This window comes from Gopherus flavomarginatus, chromosome 4, assembly GCF_025201925.1.
Source record: "Gopherus flavomarginatus isolate rGopFla2 chromosome 4, rGopFla2.mat.asm, whole genome shotgun sequence".
Lineage (NCBI taxonomy): Eukaryota > Metazoa > Chordata > Testudines > Testudinidae > Gopherus > Gopherus flavomarginatus.
In genome coordinates this window covers 110520046-110533027 of record NC_066620.1, presented here as the reverse complement: position 1 = coordinate 110533027, position 12982 = coordinate 110520046, and the positions used below count along the sequence as shown (strand labels likewise).

General features: G+C 40.6%; 1 protein-coding gene across 7 annotated transcripts in view; it reads left to right on the top strand.

Annotated features, from left to right (window-relative positions):
• Positions 1 to 12982, top strand: part of ECT2L (epithelial cell transforming 2 like) — a 56596-nt gene that overhangs the window by 19081 nt on the left and 24533 nt on the right. For all 7 annotated transcript variants that reach the window (XM_050949515.1, XM_050949514.1, XM_050949512.1 and 4 more), the window contains 5 exons: positions 1039 to 1131; positions 2946 to 3128; positions 4805 to 4908; positions 9564 to 9656; positions 11217 to 11431. In XM_050949515.1, coding sequence (XP_050805472.1) covers positions 1039 to 1131; positions 2946 to 3128; positions 4805 to 4908; positions 9564 to 9656; positions 11217 to 11431 — 688 coding nt within the window. The remainder of the gene's footprint in view (positions 1 to 1038; positions 1132 to 2945; positions 3129 to 4804; positions 4909 to 9563; positions 9657 to 11216; positions 11432 to 12982) is intronic.

Sequence of the window (12982 nt, the reverse complement as noted above, 5' to 3'; positions counted from 1 at the left end):
TCAAACCAAGCTAAAACATTACTTTTCAATGTGGTTCCACAAATCACATTGTTCAGAATAGAAATTTTTGACTTTGAAAGTTTTTGCTCTTTGCAGAAAAGTCAAAATTTTCCATGGGGAGTGGGCAGAGAAGAAACACTTTCAACCAGCTCTATTTGGAGCAGGGACAGGAAGAGTCTTTTTGTTCTGTGTTTGTACAGTACCTAGCACAATGAGGTCCTGCTCCATGACTAGAACTCATAGGTGCAATGATAATACAAATGATGAGTATACAGAGTCCATTAGAAAGCAGAATAGTTTCACACAGCTGCTGCGCTGATATATTCTATTTATATCAAAGAGGCAGATATATTCTATTTATATCATTCTCTTCAGTTACCTCAGTCTGTTTGGGAGATATTAAAGGTTGATCTTGCAAAGTGCTGAGCAAGTCCAAAGACTTCTGAGCACCCACATCTGCCATTTGCTCAGCTTTGCAGGGTCACCTCCTTAGCTGGCATCGAGTAGGTCATTACAAGAACTAAAGAATAGTATCCACTCCTATTTTGCTATTTTTCTTGTCTTGGAAGGAATAAGATGCACTTCAAAACTGGCATCTTTAATTCATTCTATTCTTCTTAGGGACCCCACAAACTCACAATATGCGTCTCTTCATTGACATTAGAATGAAACTTGAGTTATTTTCTTCAATAGGGATCTCACGTCAAAACCAACAACTTTAGTTTTTTGTCCATGTCAGTGGATGTGATTGTTCCTTCACAGGGTCATTTTGTTAAGATACACAGGACATCTTTCATGCTGTTGGTAAATATAGCAGAGTTTTCAGAATATGATAAAAACCATAAAAATACTGTTGAGTCACAAAGACATGACATTTTCATCTAGCCTTGAAAAAAAGTTTAGATTCCTTTTGGTTTCCAATGAATGATAGTAGTATGGAGAAAAAGAATTGGTTAGTGGACTGTAGTGGCTGTGATATTTTAGTGATGTAAATAATACAGAATGTTCTGAACTAGAAAAAAGAATGCATCTTTTCAGAGGCAGGGATGGAAGTCCTTTCCCAGCTGACTCAGCTAACTGGTATGCTCTTCAGAACCCCCACAGGAATTGCAACTGGATCTTATCAGCACAGTAAGTACAAAAAGTTATTACACACATTTATAAAGGGAGCTATGCGGCACGTTTGGCCACATTTTACGTGGCTTGGATAAACTGAGTCAGCATTTCCCAAGTAAGAGAAAAATGGTTTATTTACAACTTATTTACAACTTAAAAATATAGAGACTTATTTTGCCCATAAGCAATGTAAGAATTATTTGATAAAAGCAAACCTGCTTTTGGAAAATGATGGGTAGAAGTAGGTGTATAAAGGAAGAATGTTGGTATTTGACCAGTTTTAGAAGGCTAGCATGGTTTACTAAAGACCCAGTGTGATACTCTAAAATCAAATCACAGATATACATTATAGTGGTCTTCAAATACTTGAAAGGCTGCCATAAAAAAGATGGAGAAAAGGTGTTCTCATGCCACTGAGGTTCAAGATGCAATGGGTTCAAACTACAGAATAGAGGATTTAAATTAAAATCTCAGGAAAAACTTCCTAACTGTAAGACCAATAGGATAATGGAACAGACTGCCTAGAAAAGTTGTGGAACCTCCTTCAGCCTCCCTTTGAAAACCTCCAGTGGACAGCCATCTGTATTGGATGGTTTAGACGCAACAAATCCTGGATCTTGGCAGGGGGTTAGATGACCTTTTTGGTCCCTTCTAACCCTATAATTCTATAGGTTTATAACTTTGGCTACATTATTCTGCCATATTTTAAAAATTCCATTTCAGGAACAGCTAACTATTGTTTGATGTAATACTATTTGCTGGTCAGGTTAGAACAATGAAGGCCACAATGAAAGCACTATGTCAAAGGGTAGGTGTCTCAAAGTATACATTGTGCAGAGAGAATGGATGGAGAGAGAGGATAGTCTGGTGCAGCCACATCTATATTCAGATGCTTCAAGGTCCCTGTTTTGTGTGGACCATGTAATGCATGTAAAAGTGTAATTAGCAGAGGTTTCAGGTCCTGAATAAACCTGAATTTGCTAAATCCATTATGCTTTTAAAGGGGGGTGTTTGACATTCTGTCACAGATCAATAAAAATCTATGCTTGGTGTGATCTTCTGATTCAGCATCAGAAACTCCACCACCAACATCGGGTAGTTGCGGAAATCATACCACCAGAAACTTGTTCAGTCTCCTGTTGAAAGGGCATCCAACTCTACTTTAGTGTCAATTACATTTTATTGCCATACTAATAAAAATCAGAATTCTCCAGAACTATCTGAAATGTACAGCAGAGTAAACCAGGAAACAAAATTAATTTGTCATGATACTGTGACCACTTTTGACCAGAGTGGTTAGCCAACATTTGGGAACTTGCATATTGTTTCTGCTAGAAGGAGAAATTGTTGATGGAGTCAGGTATTTCTTTGATCCAGTCCTGTTTGTTTACTAAGAATGCACGAAGTCCTGTTTCCCTGAACATAGTAGGAATCAAACAGGAGATAGTTTCTTTGGTCACGGTTCCAACTCTCTTTCAGGTAGTTCTCTGCTCAAAAGCTCACACTTCCAGACTTTTTTCTCAGTCTATTGCTATCCAGTCTTCTTAACTCCCTCTGTGTGTTTCTGCTGCAGACACACAGCTCTGCCAAATCAATACTCCAGCTCCTGCATTGCTATATCAGTCTTCAGGGAAACACCTGAGGCTAGATGGTTCAACTTCTACTCAAACCTTGCTGGGTACCCGCATTTTGGGTTGTGGGTTCTATTGTTTCAGCTAAATTGCCGTAAAGGAGCTTGATTATTCTTACACTTATACTGAATGAAGGGCAATGGTTACATCTACCAGTTTCAGTGAGGTTTTGCCTAACACCTAGCATAAAAATATCAGTCCTTAGTGAATGGCTGGGAAAACAGAAGGATGGACCTCCCATCTCCACCTACTTCACTGAAGTAAAACTACAGACCTGGCTCAGAACGACAGAGCTCCTGGAGGACGCACTGAAATCTGTCCGGAAGCATTTGCGACCATATTTAAGTGAACTGCAGAAGAAAATTAGTGACAGGATTATTGGTAAGATTTGTCATTTTTCCTTTTCTAAACACTTATAAAAGGGCAAGAAAGACTTGAAATCTGCCCCCCCCCTGCAACTTTCATGGAAACATCACAACTTTAGAACTTGTCTCTTCCTTTCCCCATTTCTCCTGTATCTATTTTGAAGGGCAAACATTGTTTTGTGTCTGTATGAACATTGTACATGACAAGTATTAAAAATAACTTACTGCAGAATGAATACTTCCAATGCATGTGTCAGCTAACACAAAAGTGAAAATAAATGGGAGAGTAATCCGCATGATCAAAACAAAGAATGCTAAAAAGTTATTCAGTTGTTCTTTAATAAAGTATTATATCCCTCAGCAAACTAGGTCATAGAATATCAAGATTGGAAGGGACCTCAGGTGGTCATCTAGTCTAACCCCCTGCTCAAAACAAGACCAATCCCCAGACAGATTTTTGCCCCAGATCCCTAAATGGCCTCCTCAACTTGCAACCCTGGCTTCTGCACTTGCATTAAGATACTCAGACCAGGAACCATTGCATGCAGTTTGCTTAGCTTAGGCCCCTTCTGTATCAATGCATGTGTACTATGAACCAAGACTATGCCCAAGAAAAGTCTTGTCAGAATGAATGCTCAAAAACGAGAGCATTGTGGGGATCTGTAGATGTTATATTGGAAGAACTCCAGTTACTGATAGGGCAACCTAGTTTTTTCCTAAAGATACATCTTTCAGCACACAGTACTTTCAGAAACTATCAAGCAGTAAACTGTCTCCATGAAGAGGGTAAGGTTACGTTAAATGGGTCTAGAAAACCTCTCTCAACGTTGTTTTCTGACCCCACTCTGTGTTTAGACAATATCCTTTAAAGCTTTCATACAGGCTCGCAGTGGGGGGAGGGTGGGAAGGGGAAAAAGGGGCAATTGCTGCTCTCAGTAGCAGTGGCGGCCAGGAGCCCCAGGCCCTTTTAAATTGGCCAGGTGGCAAAGGCAGCTGGGCGGGCATGTGGAAGCCCTGGCTGTGCCGGAAGAATGTGCCCAGCAGCTTGTTGGGCACCAGCAGCGCAGGTGAAGCGCTGCCTAAATGTCAGGCGGACCGTGGGCCCAGCTTGTGCATGTATGCACCTGCCACTGCACACAGTCCAGCGTAGGGCTCAGCTCCAGCCTGCCCTGCACGACATGCCGCAGCACCCACTGACTGTTCTGCCCTGGGGCCCCTAATTGCTGTCAGCAGGCCTGCTGCCATAAGTCTGAAATTTCCCTATACTGGCATAATGCCAAGGAAATGACTGATCTCAGGCTGAGTTTGCAGGGCTAGCAGTAAAAAATATATTTTTAAATCCAGAAAGTGAGCACATTTGCTATCATGCGACAGACAAAATTGTGGGACCTGGCAATGCCATGTCTAGAGTGCTTTTTCAGAGCAGACACACACTTTGACCTTGCCTACACCGGATTTGTCTTTGCAGTGTTTAAGGCATTGGTGCAACTACATCATTGTAGGTAGACTGGTGGCTAAAAACCCCAGCGTAGACAAGTTCCCTTTTGTTTGAATGCCCAATAAAATGTCAGCCTGCATGTGCGTTTGCCTATTTCCCTGACTAGAATATAGTGACTATTGTAACGGTTATCAGGCAAGCTTACAGCATCTGTTTGAAGGACTAACTTACAATTAATAATCTTGTATTTTCAGGTCAGTTTATGTTTGATGCTACGAGCAGAGCTAAAGTACATACTAATCAGGAAACAGCCCAGACTTTCACTGACGGATTAGCTGAACTGTCAAAAAGAAGCTATGTAAGTAAAATTAATAAGTTTTAATAGTCAAATGAAGTGGTATTTAAGGTTATTTGTCGATCTCTTCCCATTTCAATGACTGTTATACTAGGCTTGATGAATATTTGAGGCTTTTTTTAGTTCAGATACCTGTTGACATGCTGGATCAGCCCACAAATACATAGGTAGGTGACAATCCATAGCTCTGAACAGGGTAGTTGCATGGACACTGCATGCTTTTTCCTGGTTTGGGGTCCAAATTAGCAACGGGTCCTTTAAGAGTGGATGCTGAATGGGAAAACTACTGGCACAGATTGCACAGTGCTTCAGACTTTCCTGGTCAATCAGCCACTCCAATTAAGTATGAGGATCAAAATACTGGAAGGAGAGTGACACTGGAGCCCATACCTTCCAATACTAAAAGAAGCCATCCTGCACTGGAGAGAGAACACAGCATGAACAAGAGGAGAGGGATTCCTATTGAGGACAATTCTGAGCATTGTTCTGGGTTAATAGAGATCATGATGGTGTGATGGATTCCCCGGAGTGCAACCTGGAACTGGGGTACAAATTAGCTCTTTGGCTTACCAACTCGGGATCCCTTGCACAAACTGCAAACCTCTCCAGGTCCTGCACTTACACAGTCATCCACAGGCAGGGATGCACCCAGCTGAGTTACAGCTAATTCCCCCAGCTCCCTAGCCAAGGACCCCGGGATGTACCATCCTGTCCTGGTCAGAAGCCTGACCAGTGTAAGTTTATTACCCAGCCTACCTTTCCTTCAATGTGGAGAGGGCATGCACCAGCTTTTGTACACTGAACAGATTTCCCAGACACGTCAACACACTGTTTAAGGTACAATATAAAACAGATTTATTAACTATAGAAAGATTTTAAGTGATTATAAGTAGTAAGTGTATTGGAGCATGAGCTTTCGTGCATGAATATCCATTTCGTCAGCTCAAAGTTGGTTACCTACAAAATAAAAGTAAAACTGCAATCTGTGTTTTATAAACTAGGGCAGGATTTGAATCAAGCAGTGTCTCACCCTGATAGTATAGTTCCTTCAAACACAAGCTGGGATTCTCCTTTCCAGTCTGGGACCATCTCTCCAGTTCAATCTTTGTTCTCCAGATGTGTTTCCAGGTGTCAAGTTGTGGGGGGAGAGAGACAAAGTGATGTCACTTACTCTCTTTTATAGTTTGCTATGAGTCAAGCAGTCTCCATTGTATACAGTCCCTAGGACAGTTGTTGTGAGTGTGGATTCCTTTAGTGGGCCATCAGCAGCATCTGGCTGCTCCACTGTTGCACCTGAAAGTTTTCAGGTTCTGGGTGTTCCCAACCGCACAACATATTTCAGTAACACACATAGCAAAACTTCATAACTTCACATACAATGACAGCACATACAATCCAACAGGATATTGATGTTCAACAGATCAAGATTTTTAAAGGGATACCTCACAAGGCACACTTTGTACAAAACCTATCAATCATATCACCATGGTAAATCTGGGTGTGCCAGAGTACTGCTTTGCAGCACAGCATGTCATGGACAGAAAAAATGTTGGAATTTATTAAATAATTTTTCCTGCACTCCTGTAAACAGGAGCAGAGGTACAGGGTGTTGAAAAGTTCTGTTGGGTTTAAATACTATTTTTCATTCCAAATTGAATAGGGTAATATTAAAACCTTTGCCCAACAGTCATAAATGCATCTGATTATCCCTCCCACCAGCAGCATATTCCAGGAGGGAGTTGGTTGTCATGTTAGAGTGTATATTGGCAGTATTGCAGGACATAAAGGAAATAAGATTTAAACTAAATGCTCTTAGTGATCCTTTTCAGCTGGCTTTTGAGGGTCTCCAACACATGATCTGTCTGTATAAAATTTCTTCAGGTTTAAGAACATTTAAGGGGAGAGAAAAGAATAGAATAGCAAAAAATAGAAACTGCAGCTTCTTGCTCTGCTGTTGATTTTCATTCGCAACCTCATTGCTGGAAAAAAAACCAGGCTTAGCCCATGGTCTAATCAGCCACTTTGAAAACTATCAAACTTATACCAGATTGGGCTGTTTAGGGGATTGCTTTTATCTGCCTCTTTCTGGTCACAGGTTTACAGCCGTGTTGCAAAATATACAGTCTTGGTCAGCTAAGACAGACTAATTAGAAGGAAAAAGGAGAGAGATAGGAAAGAGAAGAAATAAGGTAGGGAAGGAAAAAGACATGAGGAGCTGGGGGGATGAAGTCTTACATCCCAAGTGGGATACATCTCCAGTGGGGTTGAGATAAAGCCAGTGGAAGGTAGCAGTGTCACTTGGGTCCCTCTCTTAGATGTCCTGACCAGACCAGGCCTCTCAAGATCAGGATGTCAGAGGCCCAGGAGATGGTGAGGGTGGCAGCCATGATGGTGAAGCTCACTTCAGTAGTAATTTTTTCTCTCTACAATCTCTTTAAGAACCCCAAAGGGGAGTGATATGTGGAACAGCTCATCCCTTCATTATTTTGTCCAGCAATTAGGCCTATTTTTCAAAGCATCAGATTTGGTCCATTGATTTCTAGTCCTCTACTTCTTGTTTACCAGGCATGATCTTAACACAGTCTAAGTTCTATCAGTAGGCCTTTTTGTTTGGACTAATTTAGTCTGTCTCAATTTTCCTCCTTTTCTTTCAACATTTTTGGTTGTAGGTTATTGCGACACTTTATGAACCTTCACTCACTTTTTACAGTTGAGCTCACAATTAAGGTAAATTTGTATGCCCAGTTATCTTCATCTTCTATGGATGCAGTAAGTGTTAAAAAGTCAAATCCACTGGATCAGTCAGCATGAACCCCCGTCTCCTCCTCTCTCTCCTTCAGCCCACCCAGACTTGCATTTACAAGATCTTCAGCCTCTATCGGCACAGGGATTGGAACTCTAAATCTCCTCCCCAAATTTCAACCTGTCTTGTCTTTGGGGCTCTTCATCCCCATATAAACACACACTGTTGCTTTATAAAGATACAGCCATTAACACACTATCCAACAAGCACCTCATGATAACCCATTTTAGTGTGAAATTTACCCATTTTGACCTTAAATAACGTTTATCTTAATTTTATTTTTGGTTACTTAGGACAATCCTTTGGAATTTCCAACATTTTTTTCCTGCTGAGGAAGTATAATACAGAGAGCTTAGCAGACAGATGGTGACTAGAAGACAAGTCTTTGTGCATTCATTAAGGAACAGTGACCTCATTCAATGCAGCTCACTAGCCAGGGGTTTGCAACAGCAGTGGGTTAATGCACTTACCTTTCCATTCTTGAGGTCTAGTGTCAGTTCCTGTTTTAGGTCACAAAATAATATACATTTGGTGACCTCATCTTTGTCCCTATGAGACACCAGTCTGCATCATAAATCCACTGCTCTGGTTGAACTAGTGCTTAATCTGTTTATAAGCCAAGCAAGAGAAATGTAAATCCTCAAGAAACTGCTTGGAGAAAAGGGGGCATGAGCACTGGAAGCTAAATTTGATTTTAATAGCTAGAATCAACACTACCTGTCAAAGTTATGATTAACAAAAACATCTAATGACAATGATAGAGATGCAGAACTTTAAATATGTTATGTCAAGGGATTGTTCCCCATAGGAATACTCTTAGTGCAGTAAGATTTCCAAAGTTAATAACATTTTCCAATGAGCCATCAGCTGTTATGACCAATCACAAATACATATTTAGCTTTCTGTTAGCCCATGAAGTTGGCCATTATGAAGTTAGATTTTTCATTTGTGCATAAACTATACTGATCAAGTTCAACAGCAGATTTTTCAAATACTAAACAGCAGTCATATATATATTTTAAAACCTGTCATGAGAATAAATACCACTGCATTTCCTATTTTTAAAAAATTACTTCTAACACCAACATTTAATGCATGGATGCAGGTACCTGAAAGTATCTGAGCAACACAAGAATAAATACACAAAAACCCTTATGTGATTTTTTCAAAAAGTTACAGGACTCTGTTGTTTTGCTCTCAGGAAACAGCAAAGGACACAACTTTCATAGAACAGCAAACAGCAAGCTAAGGCCTCAGTCCTGCAATTCATTGCACATGAACAGACCTCTGGGCCCTATGGAGCCACACCAGTGGGGTCCACCTGGGCACAGGGTTTCTGACCACACACCAATTACAGGCTGGATTTATAAAAAGGCTTTGTGGGCACTCTTGTGATAATAGTCCCACCGTGGCACTGACCCTATAAAGACTTACACACATGCTTAATTTAAAGCATGTGAGGAATCCTGTGGAAGTCAGCATGCATACTCATGTGCTGAAAGTTACACACATGTAAGTCTGCAAGAATGGAGCTGCTTTTTGTTTGGGAAATCGAAAATATATCCCCATCCTAAGCTGAGATCCCACAGTCAAGTCAAGCTCATGTAAATTATGACGACTGAGTTATAGCATAAACAGTCAACAATAAACACAGTAAATAGTGTCACTAGTTAATGTTTCTTATAGAGATGGTATCGTGCCAATTACCTATGGAATACTAATCTTAGTCAGCTACAATATGATCTTTTTATGGAAACCTGAGCAGAAGAGAACAAAATAGCGAAGAACTGAAGAAGCTAAGTCTGGTTCCTTCAAATGACGGGTATGAAAAAAGCTTCTGTGTAATCCTCAGGAGGAGGAGGATGCAAAAGAGGCTGCCACCCAGAGCCAAAAGCCCAACTGCAACATCAGAGCAAATGAGCCAACATTTGAGGCAGTGGCTCAGTTGGTAAGGAAATCAATGATTCCTAAATACCTTATTGTCTTCTGTAATGTACACATTGGACCTGTAATTTCTTTCCTACAGGAAAATATTGAGAAAAGTGAAAAAACTCCAGCAAAGAAGATACATTGTCTGTATCTGGTATTTTAAAAAAATTATTACCCCTTATGCGGATGTCCAAAAACCGTAATTCTGTTGGAATATAGTTTGCAAGCAGACCTTAGAATGGGATGCAGCACTTCTTGTTGTGACTATACATTTACCCTACACATAGTTCACCCTTTGCCTCATTGGAGTTAAAGCTTAGTCTTGTTTATGTTCTGCAATCAAGAGAATTATCATGCTTCTGGATAAACAAGAATCTTTGTTCTCTTTGAGAACTTTAAGGTGGTATTACGCTCTACCAAGGGTGAGATCTGGGTTTGAATCGCCAAATCAGACACTTTGGGTGAAATCCTAGCTCCACTGAAGTCAATTGCAAAACTCTTGTTGATGTCATGGGACCAGGATTTCACCCTTAATCTCAGCTACCAGGAAAATGGGGAAGGGGAAAAATAGCTTTTGCTCAAGCAGCGCTGCCTAGCCTCTGTGTTCAATCATAGGCGCTCTCTCGAACCAATTTTGAACCTTTTTTTTTTAAACAAACATGTTCATTCCGCAGTGTGGACAGGATTGTCGGTAGGGTTTCAAACTTAGATGGGATGTTTTTCTAAAGATCTGCTCTAGGAATTATTCTGGCCTGTGTTACACAGAAGATGAGACTAGATGTGGAGATCCAGGGATAGAAATCAGTATCTACAATCCCACAGGGTTCTCCTGGGAACTGCAGCGGTGAAAGGAGCAGAACATGGGGCTGCCATTCCAGGAGCCAGTGCCCCACACTGGTAGCTCCTCCATCGCTGTACCACCTGCAGCCCCATCCCTTCCACACAGCTTCCTGCGTCTTCTGTCTGGGAGCATGCACACCGCTTGAAAAAAAGAGGGCAACCAGGGACAACTGCTGAATGGGGGGCAGTACAGATGCACTGGAGGAATGGGGCACTGGCTCCTGGGAGCAGCAGCCCCACGTTCTGCTCCTTTCACCCATCAGTTTCCAGGAGAGCCCCGCAATTCCATGGATACCAATTTATATCAGCAGATACAAATTTTTATCCACACAGGGCTCTATAGATGATCACAGTGATCCCTGCTGACGTTAAAATATTAAATGTATGAAACCTGAGTTCTTGCAGTTTAAGATATAATGTGTTGACAAGGGTATTTCCCTCCCTCCCTCTCTCCTGGGGTGGGGGAGGGAGAGACACTAACTGTTTGGGGCATGCTGTTGTGTGTGTTGGACTTGCACATGTGTGCATTTGGGCAAGGAAGAGGTACAAAGGAAAAATTACTGATAAACATCAATAGTTTTTCTTCTTGGGTGTATTAAAACCAGTAGGTTGTATTGCAATGGTGCAAGCAGATATTCTGTTTTGTTCCTTTCTCATTGTTTTCTGGTCCTCCTCCAGCCCCATGCTTTTTATTGTAAAGATAACCACTGCTAACTTACTCTCCATGTTCTGACTGTAGGATAAAAAACTTCAGGAGGACACAGCAGACAGACGAACTAGAATTGCCAGGGAGCTCCTGACAAGTGAGAAGAACTATGTACACATGCTGCAAACTGTGAGGGATGTTTATGTTGCACCACTGAAAGCAGCATTAGCATCAAATCGAGCCATCCTAAGTCATGCTAATGTTCAAATCATCTTCTCTGATATCTTGGCTGTCTTACAACTCAATAGGTATATTCTATATGCTGAATTTTAAATTACTAAGAGTTTTAAATATTTTAGGTTAGACAAAAACCAAATCAATGCAGTTGCTGATAGGTTAGCGCCATCTGTTGCATCTGTGAATTTTCCGTGATGAAGAGAAAGACTGTCTAGGATAGGACACTACACTCCTGACTGAGGCATAGGACTTAATTAGCTGCCATCCCCTTACTGACCTTACCTGTGAATGGTGGCACATAATATGGGGCTTTGCAGAATATGACCAGGCTGTCAACATGAAAAATTAAAATTGTGTTTCAGTTCTGGTGAAATTACTGTAGATTTTAACACCCTGAATGATACAAAAGTATAAAATCCTGCCTGACTAGAGCTAGTTGAGAAAATACTCAATCCTGAGAAAGCACAGTACTAAGATAAAAAACGGTTATAGATTTTGGAGGCAGCATAGTCCAGAGAACAGGATACTTGATTAAGAGTCAGGAGTCTAGGGAGCATTCCAAGCTCTGTCACTGATTTATGGTGTGACCTTGAGCTACTTTCCTAATCTCTGCCTCAGTTTCCCCATATTTCTTAAATTGGAAGTTATACTTCTCAGATTTGAAAGGGCTTTTGAGAGCTACAAATAAATCATGCTTTGTAAATGCTAGGTATTATTTGTCAGAGTGATGGTAATATACAAGATGACAAACTGGAATCTTGTTCTACAAATATCCCTTTGAAGTTTTAAGATGCTTGAAATGTCAGTAATAATGATGGTTCTGATCCTGCAATCATATGTCAATGGGCAGATTCTGCATCTGCACAGAGCCCCAATGAGATCAATGATGCTCTGCACTGGTACAGGAGTTCACTGCATAAATCTGATTGCAGAATCATGGTCTAGAGAGGGGCTCAAACTAAACTCCAGAACTGTAGTTCTAATCAAAGTTTATAGCTCAAACCCCACTCTAGTGGGTCAGAGTTGGACACCCCAAACTTTGGATCTGGAGTCTGAATCCTGAAGTTCAATAATTTTCTTTACTGTACTTTTGGTTCTGCCCACAATAGAAATATGAAGGTCAGATCAGAATCAGTTCCATGTTTTTGCTTCATGCCCAACTCTAGCAACATTTAAAAAAATCAGTTTCAGTGGCAACTATTGCAAGTCTACAAACAGAAAGGAAGAGGCTAGGATAAATAGTTAATTAAAACAAGCAACATGATTTGGAAGAGACTGCAAGGAAAACTGACCTTAGTAAAACATGGTTACATAATAAAAGGAAGACATCACAAGAACGTAAGCTGGAGATCTGGTTACTGAAAAATAGTTAAAAGATGAAAAGTTATTTTAAACTTTGGATAAATAAAATCTGTAAGAGCTCAAAGCTGAGGTAATGTAAAAAAACAAACTAAAATACCCCACTCTCCCATTGAAAAACATCTGTCAAACATCTGAGAAGATGTAGGTATTAAGTAAACAAAGGAAAAGTACCAAAGAAAGTTCCTTTAACCTAGATTAAAAGTTTTCAGACTGATGCAAGAGGTACAGATTTTAATAATGATTTTATAATGTATGCCAGG